This window comes from Microchirus variegatus, assembly GCF_963457635.1.
Source record: "Microchirus variegatus genome assembly, chromosome: 6".
Lineage (NCBI taxonomy): Eukaryota > Metazoa > Chordata > Actinopteri > Pleuronectiformes > Soleidae > Microchirus > Microchirus variegatus.
Genome location: NC_139807.1, coordinates 27,957,399 through 27,978,577, shown reverse-complemented (window position 1 = coordinate 27,978,577; position 21,179 = coordinate 27,957,399). Strand labels below are relative to the sequence as shown.

The 21,179-nt window shown below is 40.5% G+C and overlaps 1 protein-coding gene across 1 annotated transcript in view; it reads right to left on the bottom strand.

Annotated features, from left to right (window-relative positions):
* The window catches only part of plekha7b (pleckstrin homology domain containing, family A member 7b), a gene marked incomplete at its 5' end in the record, with an annotated part of 113,316 nt that overhangs the window by 55,028 nt on the left and 37,109 nt on the right, over window positions 1-21,179 (bottom strand). The window contains 6 exons of the mRNA XM_083891663.1: window positions 1,124-1,302; window positions 7,386-7,486; window positions 7,915-7,987; window positions 9,375-9,479; window positions 11,536-11,650; window positions 15,924-16,007. Of these exons, the coding sequence (XP_083747789.1) occupies window positions 1,124-1,302; window positions 7,386-7,486; window positions 7,915-7,987; window positions 9,375-9,479; window positions 11,536-11,650; window positions 15,924-16,007 (657 nt within the window). The remainder of the gene's footprint in view (window positions 1-1,123; window positions 1,303-7,385; window positions 7,487-7,914; window positions 7,988-9,374; window positions 9,480-11,535; window positions 11,651-15,923; window positions 16,008-21,179) is intronic.

Sequence of the window (21,179 nt, the reverse complement as noted above, 5' to 3'; positions counted from 1 at the left end):
AAAATGTACACGGACTGACTCATCAAATCAACCAGAAATCAAGTTAGTGTTTATAATATTACTCCATTATATCATTTTATATGATTAATATTTCACTTAGAGCAAAGGTCTCAAACTCGTGGCCCCTCAGTTGATGTTGTGGCCCTACACTTACTTTTAACTGGCCCAACAACAATTTTTTCACAATAACAATTATAATAGTTTATGTTTATCACATTATTATAATATATTATTCAATGTTTTATTATATACAATCTTGTCTAGTGTTTAAATTATAATTGTTTACATGTTATTATAGATAAAAAAAAAACGTTATTTTTGCCTGTTTTTATTCATAGATTAATTTGCGCATCGTCGTCCTCATCATGTGACATCTTTACTTTGAACATTTTAAATAGCAATACCATGATGGATTATGAAGATATAATTTTAATGTCAAATCTCTGAGAAGTAAACTGTTTTTCACTTATGGATATAACAATATGGATATAAATACTCAAGACACTTTGACAAGAATGACTCAATTGTTAATATAGGCTACAGAGTATAATTTTCTAAACATTTTTGTTTGGTGGTGTGCATTTTTTCAATGTAAAAAATGTACCTTGGCTCAAAAAAGGTTGAAAAACACTGACTTAGAGGAACCAAACTAACCTAACCTGTATAACTAATATCTGGCACAAGAATGATTCTCTGATGCACTGACTTACAGTGGCCTCTAAGTGGCGTTATTGCATCATGGCACATCCAGCCATTCTTCCACACTCACCGTAGATAGAGACATCACAGACTATACTGCAGACTGTAACTGCTATCGATTGTCGATATTAAAAAAAAAGAAAAAAAAAAGATTTGCACGTTGTAACTTTACTGCAGTGAACGTTACTGATGAGAGGGTCTGTGTTCTGCTGCTAATGTCTGCACAGAGTAACAATGCATCAACAAATACCTAAAGGAAGATAAAAAAATTCCTATATGTGTGAGATTTAAGAGTAGTATAATATTAGGTTGCCTGGGTTCCTTTAATGACATCATCTCAACTCATATCCACACATGATAAAAGATGTGAGGAAGTCTTAAAAACCACTTAAAGTGGACGGTGCTCTGTGGAGCAAAGACCCACCTCTTTATCGTGTGACTCTGCTGCATCAGCGCAGCCTGGTTCATGGCCCTGATCCAGCCATTCATGTCCTCCTGTGTGTCCGCACTGAAGAAATATGTCCGCATCCCGCAGTGCTCCGCCTGCGAGCCAATCACAGAGTTCTTATTGTAAATGTAGGAGCGCATTCCTGTATGGGTCGCCTATCGTAGAGAGAGAGAGAGACAGACAGAGAGAGAGAGAGAGGATGGAGATGAGAACTTTGAAAAACCCAAAAGATGGGAAAGATGGGCTGCCTGTGAGGATGATGAGTGAAAAAAACTTTGCAGAAACTGACAGCCGTCCTCTAAGCTAGAGGGAGCAGAGATGCTGCAGCACAAACAGCGTCAGTTGTTTTGCTGTTTCTCGGCAAAAAGAGGGGAAAATAAGTTATGATTTCCTACAGATTTTCACGAAAAATCTCCTCGCAGTCTCGTAAGCGAACAGAATTAGACAGAATTTAGGTAAAACAGGCAAACACTGACAAAGAGAAGGTCATTATACAGACACACATGTACAGAGAATAACACATTTTAAATATCAGCTTAAATATCACTCAATTTAGGCAGAGGTGGAAAAAGTACTAAAATATTGTACTCAAGTAAAAGTACCAATACTTTGATATGAAATATTACTCAAGTAGAAGTAAAAGATTAGATTAAGATTAAGATCCCTTTAAGAAATTCAATTCTGCAATGAGTTAGTGAACACACACAGCACACAGTGAGGTGGAGAATATGCTAACCCAGCGAGCTGCCATGCCAGTGAGCGGTGCTCGGGGAGCAGTGAGGGGGTTAAGTGCCTTGCTCAACAGCACTTCAGCTGCGGACTGGTCGGGGATTGAACCGGCTACCTTCCAGTCTTGAGCTCGAAGCCCTAACCACTAGGCCACAGCTGCCCAAAAAAATAGTTCATTCGAAGTAAAAGTTACTTAGTTAGAAATATGACAAGGGGTCAGAAATCCAAAACTATTTTGGAGCTCACGCGCCCGGCGCGACACAGGATATTACATCACTTTTGGCCACGCCCTCTATGCTCACGCGCCAGTGCTAATGCTAATGCTAATCACATAATCATTCGTCTGGTTCTGGTGTATATTTTCCCCCTGTAGGTCTTCATTGTGCTGAATTTTTATTTTTACTCAGTAACGGATAGGATTTATAAAGTAACTAAGTACAATACTTGAGTCAATACGTACTCAAGTAAAATACAAAAAATCCTGATTTTAAATTGTACTTAAAAAATACAAAATACAGAAAAAAAAAGTATTCAATACAGTAACTTGAGTAAATGTATTTTGTTACTTTCCACTACATAGGTGCAGAAAACCAGCCGTACAACAGTCATCAGCAAGTTATGCTGCATCGAGTTACCCAGTATACACATGAACATGTGTAATCAGTAGTCTATTATGCTGTATCTCTACATAATGAATGTTTTTTGAGTGAAATTGTGCCATTAGTGTACATCATATAAAGAGTGTGATCTTCACTATAACAGATCTAATACCGACTTCTGATAAGAAGCCTTACATACATGCTGCTGATGAGCTATGAATCACATTACATCACATTGTCATATCACACACAGGAGCTCTAGTTTTGAACTTAAGGAGTCAAAAATACTCTCAATTTAACAACTATGTCTCCATTACTATGACTGTAAATAAATATGTTCTTTCTTTTTCTTTTTGTCTGTTTGTTCTTTCTTTCTTTCTTTCTTTCTACATTAAAAGTCATTTCAAGCCAAAGACTGCAGAGTAAATCCAGTAATGCATCTGATCCAAAAAGTTTATACCGGATTTTCTGTTATCACACACACACACAAATGTGCACATTTAAAGATACCGAGGGAAATGTACTGCTGTTAAAAAAAATTTCCAAAAAGAAATGAAATCAAGAATTTATAGAAGAGGGAAAAGCTGTAGCTGCAATAATGTGATGAGTGATCAAGATGATGACGGTTTGCCAAGACAAACACCAGAGCCACAGCAAATGGTAAATTTACCACATTTATAACATTGGCAATATAGACTTTCTTTTTCAGCACGATTTAGGCAATCTTATGACATTTTTCTTTCATTTTCACTAACTATATAAACACACCTGAGCAAAAACTACAACATTTCTTTTTTAAAATGCGTCACAGTTCAAAGTCCACTTGGCTCATTTTTATGAACAAAAAGAAAAACTATCTATTTTTGTGACTTCTGCACAATTACCGCTAAGTAACTTTGACTCAACAACACATAAGAAGACTGCATTCCCCAGGATGTCCATATAAGGAGTTGTGTATTATTCCCACAGCGTTTTACCATGGGTGCACCTGGGACACAGATCCATGCTGTGTGAGCACTTAGGGTTAAAGTGAATTAAGTATTTTTTTTAAAAGTAGCAAATTAGTTAAATTTAACAAACAGGCTCTGGTTTTTGTCCATTGACGACTGTGGCTGCAGTCTTGTGTGTGTGTGTGATGCAACGCTGATGCACATTTTAGTGATAATGTGTATTCAGCAACTGGGAGCATGATATGAAACGTGATGAGCTGAGAGTGGCAGTCCAGGACGAGGCCAAAGTGAAATCAAATACCTATTCATGCAAGACAGGAAGTCGGTGTGATTCAGGACGGCCGCCCCGCAGATAACAGTGCGCACTCCGCCCGCCCGCGCCCGCGCACACACACCAGGTCACAATGGAAGGCAATTTGAGCGCCGGGGGAATGAGAGAAACACAGCGAGATGAGCAAAAAAAAAATAAGCGAACAGAAAACGACAGGAAGTTAGTGCAGATCAGTGCTGACTCAGCAAAGAAGAACAGAGGTGACGCTGTGTGTGGTCTGGCTGTCATCACAAGGGCAGGAATGAAGTATCATAGGGGAATGAAGTATTCTAAGTACGCAGAATTAGCAGATTATTAGGGTTTGAGCACGACTGTGCAAGAACCCTCTTGAAATGCAAGGAATTCTTCTTCTTCTTATTATTTTTCCGCCAAATTAATCACATTTTTGAAGCCTTTCCCATGCCCCAAAATGCACAGATTTTTGCGACCGCATAAATCCTGGTGAAAATGTACGTATTTAAAACGTTCGGTGAAAAAATCGTGGAAAATTGGAAGTGGGAGGGGCCAATAAGCGTGGCACCCCCTGTCCAAATTCACCCTGAACACCACAATTATCGTACATGCACGGAAATTGGTACACATGTGTAGAAGGTCAGGACGAACCGCCATCTTGGACTGAACAGCCATTTTTGGGCGTTTTTGGCAAATTTGCACCAATGCTACAAAATCTCCAAAATATCGCATGGCGCACGAGATACGGGGGGCCAAAGTTGGCGAAAATTCAGACTGTGCAAGAAACCTCTTGAAATGCAAGGAATTCTTCTTCTTATTATTATTTTTCCGCCAAATGAATCGCATTTTTCAGGCCTTTCCCATGCCCCAAAAACTCACAGATTTTTGCGACCGCGTCAGGCCTGGTGAAAATGTAATGTATTTCATAGGTTTGGTGAAAAAGCGTGGAAAATTGGAAGTGGGAGGGGCTAAAGAACGATCAGAACGAAACTTGCTGTGAGTGATAATGGGTAGTTGCTGAAGACGACTATGAGAAAACAGTCAATTTTAAAAACAGCGCCTCCTGGTGGTGGCAGAAAACATACAAAAAAAGTTTCTTTAAGATTTTGGGAATAACCTTTACAGATATCATCGTATCACACTCAAAATGACTGACAGCACTCAAAACACATGGTAGATGATGCATGTACAATATGATGACGAATCGTTTAACGGCGTTGCCGTGGTAACGATGGAAAGTCCGATTTTTGCGACAAAAAAGCAAACTGTTATAACTTTGCGAATCCTGGTCCGATGTGAACCAAACCTGCTCAGATTGATGACAGGCCGGCCCTAAAGACATCTATATGAATAAATATTCAAATTTCAGCGCCCCCTGGTGACAGCAGATAGTATTACATTTACAGTTTTTAATGCTGCTCGAACAGGGATTGCTGTATCCACCTGAAACTTTTAGCATTCTGCAACACGTGTTCAATATGCTTTTGGCAACACTTCTAACATGCAAGGTCATCTGAAAAGGCATCACCCCAATGTTTCGGTAGACAGCTTAATGAAGAGAGAGCCGCAGGTAACACAACAACTTCTCTTCTCTACTACTAACATATTCTGTTCTCAGAAACATCCAAAAGTTATTTGAAAAGGTTTGACCTGTTTCATGGATTTAACATTTATTTTATATATTATATTTATTTAAATGCAAAATCCAGATTGGAGAGACACGGCACAAGTATTTAAGTTATAACACTTTGTGCATTAATTCTTCTTAATAAAGAAGTGTTTTATATGAGTGTTGGGGAAATGTCCGCCCCCCTAAAAAAGAAAATTGGCGTCATTCATCAGCTGCAGGTTGAGAATCTCATATCACCATAACAACACAGAACAGCCCATAGTACTTTCAGAAAGGTGGAAAAAAAAAACCCGCATAGTCTTAAGTATTAATAATTCAGAGGACTTAGACGCCCTGTTGTGACCTCCACTAACCTGCTGCTTAACAAAATGGTGGGAGGACAAAGTCATGATTTCAGGCGGTAATTGACTGAACATGTGAGTGAATCTGAAGCATCACCGCACAACTGTCCGCTGTTTAACAACAGCACACATCCAGCCAGCAGCTGCCATATGCTTACTTAGCAGTAAGTGAAATTTTCCAAAGCACATCAGATGCACATAATGAAATCTCCTGCTCTTTACTGCATGACGGCTCAGGGAGGGAGGGAGGGAGGGAGGAAACCAGGAGCTTTTAAATGTGGGTTGGAGCAGCATAACCAAGGCTCATTTCACCTCACCTGAACATACTCCTCATCAAGTGGTGGGAGGAGACGCAGAAAAAGGCAGAATATTAACACTCCCAGCAGAGCAATTAGCATAACAATGCATAACATATATATATGTAAAAATCATCTTTAAAGCCACAGGCGATCGAGAGACTCAAACAACAAAAAGCACAAAGTACAAAGAAAGGATTGCAACAGAAAGCCCCGAAGCTGCAGCGACGCATCAAACATTCAGTTAGTATTGTTCTCAGCTACAACTCAAGTGTTTCCACAGAGGAGGAGCTGCAGAATAACATCAACCCTCTCTCCCTACAAGAGTAAGACACAAATCCCTTTACTGTCTGCTGAGTTCAGACATGAGAGAAGAAAAAAGAGGGCTTTCAATAATGCACACTTTCAACTTAAAATGACATTATTACTATGTGACATTCACTGTTTCTGTGAAAGAACACATGAAGACTGCACTGCTGCAGCGTCTCCATCTCACTGTGCAGCGTGAGAGACACAGGGGAAAAACAATATGCATGCATACAGTCAAGCTAGTCTGCGTTACTTATGCTAATGTGACACAGAAACGGTACCACTGGGTTTGTGTTCGAAAAGTGACAGTCATGTAAAATCTCTCATACACAAAATGGTACGCGCCTAAACAACGTTTTTGGTGATTTTAAAGTCCGGTTAATAACAATGGAGTGTGGAGAATTTGCGCATACTACGCATAAATGTGTTTAAAATAAAAAAATGGTGGTTTTTGTAGCCTCAGAGTAAGACTTTTAAATACACTTAAGGCAAAGCACTTGGGGTGAATTCCAATTCCTTGCTTAACCCTCAATCTCAGGGGCGAGTTCAAGGGCTGTATCGCCCTCAATATTGAGATTTTTTCCGAGATCACCCTTGGGAGCAAGGGCTACCCAGAATGCATTGCGTGTTTTGCCGTAACAAAGATGGGGCCGAAAGCAGCGAAACGAGTACTGTTAACTTTACTGTTTTCAATGTCACAGGCATGTGCAATAAGGTGTCTTCCTTATACTTCCTTATATCCTTTTTTTCAAGTTTTTTGAGTACATTTTTGAGCAAAAATATATATATTTTTTTAAAGTTTGTTTTTATGAACAAAAAGTAAATAATTTTTTTTTATTTTGTGACTTCAGCACAATTATTGCTTCTTTATATCCCTACTAAAAATGTGATTTAAAATGAATCATAACTTTGACTCAACAACACAAAAGAAGACGGAAAAAAACGAACAAGTGTGAATATGTGACCTATAAACACCCACAGGATGTCCATATAAGGAGTTGTGTATTATTCCCATGGCAATTTACCATGGGTTAAGGTCACTTAACATCAATATCACAGTGTACATGTCATGAATGTGATTGAATGTCACTTCAGCATTACCTTGAAAGCATATCTGCGGTTTATGTGGTCATCAGGCTCAACCGCTGCAATGACATAACTGGGCAGAGGGATGCTGCCGAGCACCGTCTCCTCTCGACTGTCTGTGAAGCAAGACCACACAAACACACACAGGTCGTGAGAGTAAGAACCTCTTGTGTTTTACAGCTGATTACAGATTTATGAGCAGCACGAGGAGGATCAATGAGACACAATTCACCAGTGACCCTGGCTACGAGGCAACATGTGGCACAAGGTGACACGTGGCTTATCTATTATTCAGCATGATGAATGGAGGCGAGGAGGCAGACGCCATGGCAACACAAGCAAGGAATTACATCCAATAATAAAACACTTGATGTAATGAGTACAGAGAAGTGAGAGGAAGACGCAGCTCATGCCGTTGGTCTTATTAAAGACTGTGATGGAGAACATCTATCTACTTAAGGTTTCTGTGTCTGATTTTACAAATAAATCCATTTATTTTCTTTGTCTCTCACGCCATGACCGAGTGCACTTTCCACACACTTACCTTTGTAGTAAAATAAGCAGTAGTCTGACAAAACAAACCACTTCCTTTTCCACAGTCGCATTCCAGAGCTGTCCTGAAGGTGAAAACACAGTGTTCTTGAAACTGTTCTTGCAAGGATCAAACTTTCATTAACCACTTCTTCCCTGACCCTCTTGTTGGGAGTCCCTGCTTGAAAATGACATGCCCAAAGTAAATAGAGTAAATATCTGCAGTTACAAGCTCTATGTGGATTATCTTGGTATCAAAATAAAGATAACACTTGTGAGATTCCACCAGAGGTGTAAGGCTCACTGTTTGTAAAAACTGTTTAATTATCAAAACCGTTTCAATAGTAAACCCTGACCTGTCTTGCATTTCGACTGTGGGGTGTGTAGCTTGGACGGCAATAGCTGTGTTATCAAGGTAATTAGTGTGACATCACAAGAGAGTGACATAGGGTGAATTCCAATTCCTTGCTTAACCCTCAATCTCAAAAATGTGCGCTCCCTCTAGTGCAAGTGTTGTCCCGATTCTCAGACAAATTAAGTTGAGGGGTGAGTTTAAGGGCTGTATCGCCCTCAATATTGAGATTTTCCGAGACCACCCTTGGGAGCAAGGGCTACCCAGAATGCATTGCGTGTTTTCACATAAGAAAGATGGCGTGGAAAGCAGAGAAGCGAGTGCGATACAAATGAAGTATTTTCTTTGTTAATAGAGATATAAAAATGATGAAAACCATTGTATTGTCTTAGTTTAGGCCCATATTATAGATTACTGACATCATTGTTGCGTAACATTTATTTTTATTTTACGATCTTTTGTCAATAGCCAGCCGGTGCGGACAAGCGATCGTTTGCTATGGTTTACTTTTCAATAAGCCGTGGTGTGTGGTAACTGTCAGCTGAATATGTCCGTGGTTGTGGTATTTGTATGAGTATCATCTTATAACTAACTGACAACCTAATAACTTGACTGACAAACGGATTGTAATAAATAATCCTGACGTAAATGTGTTCTTCTTCTTCTTCTATTTTTGGAGTTGACAGACTGAACGCAGCTTTCGCGTTATTCTGCCCCCTACAGTCTGAAGACGTATCTGCATTTAAGGGGGTGTCCCATTTCTAAGTGACAAAATAACCCTCAACACTTGGTTTTGAGGGCCAGTTAAGATTAAGCGTTGAGCTTGAGGGTTAAGCTAGGAATTGGAATTGGCCCATAGTGTCGTTCTCTAGAAGAATGTGACAAATCACTGGAAGGCATGTGTTGATATCACTCCTTAAAAAAATAAACCTCTCTGTTGTAATTAACAGTATAGAACATGGTGTGTTTCATGTGTGTTTTTGCTGGGGTACAGTGTGGTGGTACCAGCCGTGTGGTACCAGCAGAAAGGAGCTTATTTAAAGTGGGACGGTATGGATTCAATTTCTCAAAAACTTTTGACAATCAAAATGCAAACAAGCCCTTTTTCACAAGCAGCTCACCTGTTTATAGAGCCAGCCTCTCACCACCACTGGGATGTTGAGGTTTCTTTTAATAGAATGATCCCTCTTCCCAAAACTGTGCACTTTTCCTGAACCTCTGACGCTCTGCGGAACAAGTGACAAACAAGTGTTGATTATATGATGTGATGTGATATATCTGATAAGGCAAGACAGAGTACATGTTCTTCACAGCAAATGTCAGCGAGAGTAAAACTCTAAACCCTCTTTCCTGGAATTTACTACTTTGACATCCTTAATGAGAACAGGAAATACCAACCAACTGTTGGTATTTCACTCTAAAAAGAAATGTTTAGACTCAACAAAAAAAAACAGTTTCCATTAGCCTTTCTTAGTTGTGACAAATTAATTTGAAATTACATTGAACCAACAAACTATATTACTTTGGGCGAATTAGCTTTTCCTTTTCAGTCATAGATTCTATTAAGTACTGCTTACTTAATAACAGTTAGCCTAATGGCATGTTTTTAACTAATACAAATTACTATACTGGCTTATTATAAAGTACTTTTATTTGGTGTCTAGTTAATTACAGTAATAATACACACAACTTTTTTAAGTAGCAACAATATAAAAAGTCTGATTTTAGATTTCCTTTCTTTCTTCTTGTAGGTTTTTTTTTTTTTTGGTAATGTTGTATCTTTCAAGAAAGACCAACCGCTGCTTTTGCAATTAAAGGTGCCATATGTAAGAATGTGAAATAAAACGGTTACTACATTCAAATTCAAAATACCGAGGTAATTTAGTTTACGTTTTTCTGACGTAACTGGCAACCCGTGGTTCCGCGGCAGCATCCCTCTGCCCAGTTATGTCATTGCAGCGGTTGAGCCTGATGACCACATAAACCGCAGATATGCTTTCAAGGTAATGCTGAAGTGACATTCAATCACATTCATGACATGTTTACACCTTTTTATTCACTTGTACACTGTGATACTGACTGCAATGATTGGTAGACGGCGGTAGGTGGCGCCACATGCCAAAACATGATTTCAAAACATAAACATGATTTGCAGTCTGCAAAATATTCAGTTCAGTTTGTTATATGAACATTATTCCTGAGTCTCTGTGACATATTAGGAGGATTTTATGGCCAGTTAATTTGGATTTATTACATAATGCACCTTTAACTTCTTTATCATTATTTTGAATTAAACTTGTTAGGAAGGTGTGGCAATGCTTGGGTCCTAAATGCAAGAGACAGGAATCAGGATGAATGAATGACGGTGAGGCTTTTATTGCTCCTCTGACAAAATGAAATAACACTCCATGAAAACAATGAACCTATTCTCACTTGAGCTTTTCAAAAAGCGTCCGTGTGCCCATCTAACGTTTCGTTTAACGGCATCATAAATTTTACGCGCACGTAAATGAATAGCGCCAAAGACACGCCAACAGTTCATATAACTATGTTGGACCGGACAACAATGCCGATAAAATAACGGCAACGCACAGAGAACGTCAGACGAACTGAAACTGCTTAGCGCTGTTGTTAGCCACACCGGAGCTAACTGCCCGGCAACGCAGCACATTGACGTCTTTGCGAGCAGTGCTGCGTTCAAGTCAGCTTAGGAAATCGCCTACTCTTCCATTTGGATAATGTGACAAGGATGCGTTCAAGTACCGATTCCGGGTTTGATTTTATGCAAATACTCGGTAGTAGCGACCCAGTCCGGCCCGGGGACTCGGCAGGCCGGACTGGAGCCACTGGCGGGCTGGATGCGGCCCGCGGGCCATATGTTTGACACCCCTGGTGTAAAGTGTCTTCACTTCAAATTCAAATGTCTTTCCATGAGCAGTTAGTAATTTAAGATATGTATTTCTGTACTGCTCTATGTTTTTTTTTGCATGCCCCCATATTCATTGACAAAATATGTTGGCACCACACATTTTTACAATGACAAACAAGAACATCATACAGATATACACACACCTTCCCAGTCCTAGCTGTGTTAAACGCTTATGAGTTATTGCTCTGTGGCCATAAATCAGAGTGAGATAATGTCTTAAAGTTGATTGAACCAATTAATCTTCATGACAAAACCAAGGAAACAATGTGTCTTTTATACAGTAACGTCACTAATCTCTATTTTTTCACAAACTCAACGTGAAATAGAGGAGGAATAAACCCTCATGTGCTCACCTTAGACTGTGAGGTGGCATCCGCAGCTGCTGAGGTCACTGCCTTGCTGCAGGGCTCTGTGACCATGCTGGGGGATCTGTGGTTGGCCGCTGACTTGGACATGCGTGCCTCTATTCTACAGAGGAGAGAGTGGGCAGCGTAACACAGACAGAAGGAGAAGAATAAATGGAGAGTGATGATGAGAGTTTACCCCCCCCCCCCCCCTCCCTGACAAACTCCAGGCGTGCAGGATAAAGGATATGAGGCGATTTCCTGACACGGCCGCGCGACCTGTCACAGACCCTTCTTCTTCTGTCATCTAAACACTTTCAGTGACACTTTGTCTGAAACTCAGCTCAGGGCAGGTTTCTGATATACACCCCAAAATAACAACAGCATAAAAGAACAGAAGCGTCACATTACACTCACACTGTATCTGACACACACGCACGCACGCACGCACGCACGCACGCACTCTCTGGTTTAAAGGACCATAGAGGACATTAAATCAACCTTAAAATGGACTAATTTACATTTTGAGGACTTGCTTTTTGTCTCCACAACGAAGAGAAGTCCCCATAATGTGAGTGTGTAAACAGATTAAGGTCCCCACAACATAATAATACCGACAACACACACACACTCACAAAAAAGGTTTTAAGACTCCAGTGTGGGTCGTTTAGTTTATTGTTGAGTTTACTGGCAGGAATTTAATATAATTTGAAAAAGTGTGTTTATATGAATGCATAATTTAAAATAACAAATTGCTTTGTTTTCAAAGCATTTTGAATAAGCTTTTTTTGTACTTTGTGGACTATTTTGTAATCACAATATTTTGTGTCTGCCAATCTCTGCTGATCCTGATTTTATCATCCAATGGATTTGTTTAGACTCTCGTTTTTTTTAGGTTTATTTGCAGCATAGGCAGTTGTTGTTTGTATGTAGAGTGGTTGAAATGGAAAACAGCCAATAGGAACACCTATACTCTTTCTCTACTGCTGCTGTGATTGGAAAAAGACTCCGGTCACAAAAGAACAGACTTTGCAAAGGCCTCGAGGGATTTACATAATGCTGACATAATGTTGTTATGGCATTAATAATATGATCAATAAATCTAAAAATAAAGCTGTACATAAACTGATTAAATGACTTAAAAGTGCCCAGCGCGAGACGGAACATTGAACTTGCATAAAGGAAATGTGTCACCTGTCTTTCAGACAACACTTACAACCTGCATGTTTATGCAAATCAGTTAAAGGTCACACAGAGTGGTCCTGTTGCACATATATGTTAGTTATGGAGGTCTACTTACATATATTAACTTGTTTTTATGGTCAAAAACCTCCTAGTTGCTGTAAATGAGCTGATAGAAATCCTCTTTTCTGACGCTGTTCCCCAGCCGCGATATTTCAGACATAAATCTCACCCCCAGAAGACAGAGTCTTGTGATTGGCCAGTACCCGGATGTGACATATTCAGCACACCCGCTCTCAGAAGCACAGCTCCCCCCTCTGGAACGGTGGATGCACTGCCCTTCATTATCAAAACATTGTTTTAACAGTGTTTAAAAATAGCTTCTTCACGACTCCGGATGTGCCCGGACTAGTGCCCGGAGCAGGACGATCGGCTGTTCCGGAGAACCGGTGTTTACGTAACTATAACGGGATTTTCAGAGATCTCGCTGAGCCCGAGATTACAATAAAACACAGCGTTCTCAGCAGTGGCTGAACTGTTTGTTTTGAAACTTCAGAGCTTCATAAACAAGGTAATGACGCAGATACACACTAAAAAACAGCGTTGATTGGAACGCCCGGTCTAGTTCCGCTTTAATAACAAACACTCAACAAATTATTCCTTCTCCATGTGCTGCAAACCAGGGTTTTTTCAAACGTTTCATAATTATTCAGAATAGGTTAAGCAGACATTGCCAATAGATTTTGTTTGATAAGTTGATTTTAACTTAATTTAGTAACTTTTTTTTAGTTTAAGGTGAAGTAAGTAGTTTATAGTGCCATTTAGAGGAGAGGCTGAAATTTACAACAAAGAACTGCTCCTCTGCTCACCCCCTCCCTTCCCTGAGCGCTACGGTATCCTCAGACGGTCAAATGTCGTCCTCGTCGTCTTTCTCCGTGTCAGCGGATGAGGTTCGTGAGGTGAGGGAGAGGGCGAGCTACCGCGGCCGTAGCAGACGAAGTGGAGAGAGTGGAGGCGGGACTTCTGCTACAAGTAAAGAGACGCTTGATTTGTTCTCTCGAGTTTGTCCTTACAGGCTCCGGTAGAAACATGGCGTCTCGCTGCTAACAGTGGCAATGCAACCGCGGCCCACGACCATGTTATTTTACATGACTTTTTGAAACACTATGAAAATGAAACAAAAAATATTATACAGCGACTAGATGCATAATATAAGATGCAGGAGCACATAATATGTATAAAAAAGTGGATTTTGGGTCATATAAACCCATAAATACTACACAGTGTCCCTTTAATGCTAAAAAAAATAAAAATAAAACAATAACCTGTGGGTCCTGACCTAGTGTGTGGGAATGACGAGGCAAAAGGTATAAAGCAGACGTGTGTCTCAGGGAGAAGGAAAGTGCAGTATTTGCACTCACGGCCTGGACAGCAGATTGAATTATCAGGGGATATTTCTCTCTCATGAAGGGATCTCTGCTGTTTTATGTGAAGCGTTAACTCTGTTTACCGCCTCCGTGTCATCGGAGCAGTTTCCCCGGGAGATTTGCTGTGGCTTGTGGAGGAGAGGAGCAGATATTTCACACGGCACGGTGCAAGAAGGTAGAGAAGACAATAAAGCCCGATCTGATCCTCCGTCTTCTGCTCTGACGGAAATGAGACACTTTTAAATCCTTTCAGCAAGTCACTGTCTATTTGGCAAATTGATCATGTGCTATGATCTACAACGGAAAAAGGCTGATCAAACCCCTCGCCTTAAATCCTGTACAGAGGACACTCATGTTCTCCTCAACTGGAAATGCAGCGAGTGATTCATTCAAGTGTGAAGCATCTTGTAACTCACTTCCTTTTCAGAATTCATCATCATATTCAGAATTAATGGCAGCGTTTTGCACTTGAGGTGAAAGAAATTCCAGGAAACAGAGTATGTGAGGGGTAAGGAAGTGTTCACCATACGGTGCCTAGAAAAGCATGGGTCGAGTTTCTGTTGTGACTTAGCAACCTCAACTTGGGAGCTGCTGATGGGAATTAAAGGTGTAGTAAGTAGTTTATAGTGCCATCTAGAGGAGACGCTGAAATTTACAACAAAGAACTGCTCCTCTGCTCACCCCCTCCCTTCCCTGAGCGCTACGGTATCCTCAGTTGGTCAAATGTCGTCCTCGTCGTCTTTCTCCGTGTCAGCAGATGAGGTTTGTGAGGTGAGGGAGAGGGCGAGCTACCGCGGCCGTAGCAGACGAAGTGGAGAGAGTGGAGGCGGGACTTCTGCTACAAGTAAAGAGACGCTTGATTTGTTCTCTCGCGTTTGTCCTTACAGGCCCCCGTAGAAGGACACTGTGTAGTATTTATGGGTTTATATGACCCAAAATCCACTTTTGTATAGGGTTAGGGTTAGTTTTTGTCTCATTTTCGTAGTGTTTCAAAAAGTCATGTAAAATAACATGGTCGCGGGCCGCTGTTGCATTGCCACTGTTAGCAGCGAGACGCCATGTTTCTACCGGAGCCTGTAAGGACAAACGCGAGAGAACCTCATCTGCTGACACGGAGAAAGACAACGAGGACGACATTTGACCAGCTGCGGACACCGTATCGCTCAGGGATGGGAGGGGGTGAGCAGAGGAGCAGTTCTTTGTTGTAAATTTCAGCCTCTCCTCTAGATGGCACTATAAACTACTTACTTCACCTTTAAGGGATGAGATTCACACAAGTACAGTATTGTGACAGTAAATCCAGCTGCTGTGCAACGGCAAAATATATACTGTAGTAAATGAAAAAGCAATCTTGCTATTCTAGCACAATTTCAATTCTAATTCACTGACAAGCTGGTGTTAAACATACAATATTTATGTCAAAGTAGTGACTATTTCTGTCAGTCAGTAATAGCTTTCCTGCTGTTTCGACTCCAAAGACTTTAAGAGAAACAGCTCAGATTGAGCAAAATAAACCTATGATTAAGCCAAAATGAACATGACCTGGATGATCCACGGGATTAACGACTCCAGATGTTTAAATTCTTGATGTTGACTGTTTTTCCTCTTTTTATTCCAGCAGAAAAAGGAAACTATTGTTACATTCTTTTTCAGGGCGGGGTAAAATTCTCTCCCTCAACCTCCTACTGCCCGACCTTGAACTGACCTCTCTGTTCTTTTTTTTTCTTACCATGTGGTTTAAAGTATGCTTCATTCATTCCCAGTGAGGAGAGGTCAGACTACACTCACCTGTCTTGTAGAGTGTACTCTGTGTTTTCAGGGGAAATCTGTCCCGTCACAGGATGCCGAAACGACGTACTCCTCTGGTTGTGGCTGCAGGGAAAAACAATAAAAAATGATAAATCTCAGATTTGTATAATTGTCTACAGATGGAAATTACAAAACAAAAGCATGTGAAGTGCCTGAGCCCATGATGATGAAGAGAATCTAAGGTCATGAAAGCAGGTTCATATTCTTTGACACAAAGAGTCTGCGTCAGCTCTTTAACGCGGCTCACCAAGCTTTATTGATTTCAATCCGATGGAGCCATTTATTGCTTTAAGTAGAGCATAAACACATGTTACTGTCACAGGCTAGAACAAGAAACAGACAAGTGGCTCATGGTGCCGGTCGTGAGGAGGCTGAAATACTGTTTGTATTTCTAATGTGTATTTACAGTATTAACAGTAAATTTGGCTTATTATTTCATTTAGAGGTGTAATGATTAATCAATCTGGATAGATATGCTCAGTATAGTAGTGGGCTAATGTTCTGAGAGGTGTTGAGTGCAATATATATTTAATAATTATTTGTAGATTAGATTATTATGTTCATTATATTTATTATTATTTGTGTGCCTATAGAGTCAATAATGCCATGGATATTAAGCCTCGCTGCCCCGGCTGTACCACGTAACTGCTTCGGGAAGTGGTTCGGATTTTTGCCGCGAGTTGTGACAGCGATATAAACCCTTCAGGCTCCACTCAAAATGTGGGTGTTTGATGGAGAGGTTGGAGACAGTTTGGATAGCGTTTGGCTAGCGTTTTGATAGAGTTTGGATAGAGTTTGGGTAGAGTTTGGATAGAGTTTGGATAGAGTTTGAATAGAGTTTGGGTAGAGATTGGATAGAGTTTGGATAGAGTTTGGATAGAGTTTGGATAGAGTTTGAATAGAGTTTGGGTAGAGATTGGGTAGAGTTTGGATAGAGTTTGGATAGAGTTTGGATAGAGTTTGAATAGAGTTTGGGTAGAGTTTGGGTAGAGTTTGGATAGAGATTGGATAGAGTTTGGGTAGAGTTTGGATAGAGTTTGGATAGAGTTTGGATAGAGTTTGGATATAGTTTGGGTAGAGTTTGGGTAGAGTTTGGGTAGAGTTTGGATAGAGTTTGGATAGAGTTTGAATAGAGTTTGGGTAGAGATTGGATAGAGTTTGGATAGAGTTTGGATAGAGTTTGGATAGAGTTTGAATAGAGTTTGGGTAGAGATTGGGTAGAGTTTGGATAGAGTTTGGATAGAGTTTGGATAGAGTTTGAATAGAGTTTGGGTAGAGTTTGGGTAGAGTTTGGATAGAGTTTGGATAGAGATTGGATAGAGTTTGGGTAGAGTTTGGATAGAGTTTGGATAGAGTTTGGATAGAGTTTGGATATAGTTTGGGTAGAGTTTGGGTAGAGTTTGGGTAGAGTTTGGATAGAGTTTGGACAGAGTTTGGGTAGAGTTTGGATAGAGTTTGGATAGTTTGGGTAGAGTTTGGATAGAGTTTGGGTAGAGTTTGGATAGAGTTTGGATAGAGTTTGGGTAAAGTTTGGATAGAGTTTGGATAGAGTTTGGATAGAGTTTGGGTAGAGTTAGAGATAGAGTTAGAGATAGTTTAGAGATTTAGGAGAGTGAGGGGAGAGAGTTAGGAGAGAATGGAGCCAGCTGAGAAGAGGAGGATGTCCCCTGTGTGGAAACATTTTGATCTAATTTCTCCCAACAAGGTATGTACGGTAATATTTCTTCAGAGGATTTTTTTCCATAATTAATATTGATTGATTGCAACGCAATTTAGCTTCAGATGTCTTTACTTTTGTACAAGGTGAAGTGTTTGCTATGTGCCAGGGAGCTGGGGTATAGCAACAACACCTCATCCATGCTTCAGAAAAGAGGATTTCAATCGGCTTGTTTCCAGCAACTAGGAGGTTTTTGACCATAAAAACAAGTTAATGTATGTAAATAGACATCCATAACTCACATATATGTGCAACAGGACCACTCTAGGTCCGCTTTAATTGTCCAAATAGTCCAAATAGTAAATCTAATTTACCAGTAATTTATCTGGTGAACACGCTTAGAGGTATATTGTTTAACTAAATGTCAAACAGCAAGAGGTGACGCTGATGAAGGACAGCTGCAAAGTTTCAGTGATACGCAAAAGTGCAGAAATATACAAAGTGAAAGCGTTGCCGCCACGACGCGGCCGAGCGAGCGCAGCGAAACAAAACCTGAGCCTGATCCGAGAGATTTATGAGGTGACATTGATGATGCTGAGCCATTCTGCACACGCAAAAAACTACAAAAGATCCAACGCATGCACTCACGTGATCTCCACACACACACACAGGACTGTTCCTGGTGGTAACGGCTCATCATTTGCAGAGCAGCAACTGGACGAGCTCCCCCCCCCGTTAATTAAGAACGTGCATTCTTTAAAGGCTTTTGTTTTAGCCGCATTACTTCTGAGCTATTTGTCAAGGAATGTGCAGCAATTGTACAAACACTGCGGCACAGTGGCCCTGTTTGTTTGCAGAAAACTCAGCTTCCACCGAGGCCTGTGGCAATGTCGTCCCCAGAGGAAACACGGATCCCTGCTGCAGATGAGCTCACGCTCGTACAGCGCGTGGTGGAGAAACAGCTCTGTTTGTCGGTGTCGTTGTACAATCTCGTCTCACAAATGACGACGACAGCAATCGTGAAATACCAACGAGTGAATTTTTTTTGTAGTAATGTCTGCCTGTGTCAAAATTAGAGCGATTGAAACGATTCGAGTATTAATCGATTACTAAATCAATTGTCAACTATCTTGATGATCAATTAATCGATTAAACGTTAATATTTTCTTGGTTTCTTTGCTCCACATAAACAAATATTTTTTTTTGGTTCCGTGGACAAAACACGACATTGGAGAACATCGTCATTTCCAGGTTTGACAAACACTGATCAATGTTTTTAACATTTTCTGATTCATCGATTAATCAAGAAAATAATGTACAGAGTAATCGATTACCAAAATAATCGTTAGTTGCAGCTGTAGTCAAAATCAAATCTGATTCAGGTTTAGAGCTGCAGCTAACGATTATTTTCGTAATCGATTAATCTGTCGATTATTTCCTCGATTAATCGATGAATCGTTTGGTCCATAAAATGTCAGAAAATGTTAAAAAACGTCGATCAGTGTTTGTCAAAGCTGGAAATTACGATGTTCTCGGAAGTCTTGTTTTGTCCACAAACCAAAATGATTCAGTTTTAATGATTTCTTCTGTTATGTGGAGCAAAGAAACCAAGCAAATATTCACATTTAAGAAGCTGAAACAATCAGAAATCTTGTTTCACTGATGAAAAAAGCTTCAAGCCGATTAATTTAGTAATCGATTAATAATCGATTAATAGTTTCAGCTCTATTCAGATTCAACTGAACACTTTGGTCATTCACAGCCACATTTGTTCATATCAATAACTTATAAATGTACCCTCAATTAATCAATTATTCATTGATTACTCTTTCTTTTAACAGTTATAACATGCAGTCTGAATTTTCGGCTTCTTAAAAGTGAATATAATTCTCTTTCTTTTTCTCTTTCCACCATATAACCATCATTCATCCATCCATCTTCTACCTCTTTATCCTCCACATGAGGGTTGCGAGGGGGGGGGATATCACGAAATAATGAAAAATATAACAGTGAGGCAGTAAACACACAGTCTGTAACAGGTCAAAAAAGATCAAACTAAAAAGACAAAGCATCCAGAACAGAAGAAGAGAAGCAGAAACGTATGCTATTGTAATCATTTGACACACTGAATTGCTTCCATGTACAGAGCGTGTGTTGCCACAATGTAAACAAGAGAACAGAGGCGATTCCAGGCTAAATATTTTAAAATGCGCAGAGCGTCACAGCAGCGACTCGAGAGTTTTCTACGAAACTAATCTGAGCTTGATGTAGAAGAACGCAAACTCAGCAGTGAAGTCAGAGCATCGAACAAGAAACTGTGGAAACAGCAGCACTGCAGCTCTTTCCTGCTCTCTCTCTCTCTCTCCTGCTCCCTCTCCCCTCTCAATGCTGCATTACCAGTCCTGACACACTAATTCTTTGAAACAGAACACAAGTGCAGCAGCAGCAGCAGCAGCAGCAGCTCACTCGGGATGAATCGTGGCTGTGGAGACACCAGGAGCAAAACTTGTGCACACATGGACGAAGACACGGAATCACACAGTGCACTTTACAGTCTCAGCTCCTGGATTAAATTACACACCACCACCACCAGTCTCTCTCTCTCTCTTACAAAAAGTCCCAAACCTGATCACACACTCTCTCTCTCTGTGCTGTTGTATCACACACTCACACTCAGTGGAGTCAGCCTCACCTGCTGTGAAATAATGAATCATTGTCAAATCGGCTGCAAGACTCGCCGTGCCGCCGCCGCCGCCGGTCACGGAAATCCTCTCCTCTGTTACAGGGAGAAGGTGGGCGACACAGAGAGAGGGTCTCCCGTGGCAGCTGGCATCCGCAGAGAGCAGAGAGTAAACATGAGGCAGCAGGATGAGAACGGGAGGAGGAGGAGGAGGAGGAGGAGGAGGAGGAGGGTGAAGTGCTTTATCTCACGGTTGTCCTACGCGAGCGTTTGAGCCCCACACTTGCAGAGAGGTTGGCAGAGATCTCCCCACCTCCCGTCAGGGAATACCTCTGTTCCTTATCAGATCCTCCTCCTTTTTTTTTTTACCAGTTTTAACCTTGCCTCTCTCTCTCTCTCTCTCTCTCTCCACCTCTCACTCCTTTTTTCTTAGAACAGAAGGTGCTGCTGCACATCATCCCGTTCCAGGAAATGTTAAGTTATGCAGCTGCTATTCGAGACGATTCACAGTGCACTCCTGTCATCAGCGTGAGTATCCAAGTATTATACCGTGGTACTGCCGGGTTCTGAATAATGAAGCTGCACCGATTGTCTGATCATCACGGTCACCTGCAGGCAACAAACATGTCTAAAAATAACAGTGACAAAGGTGATGAAGCACAGCTGTGTCTATTAATGCTGAATTATTATTATTATTATTTTTTTTACTTATATTGACTACTATTTGACTTGTGATCTACTACTAAAAGTTTGGGGTCACTTAGAAATTTCCTTATTTTTGAAGGAAAAGCACATTTTTTGTGTAAAGAACCCACATTAAAAAACAATATAAATATATAGAACAATAACAAACTGTAAATGACTGGAAAAAAAACCATACATAAACTGAGTAAAAAAG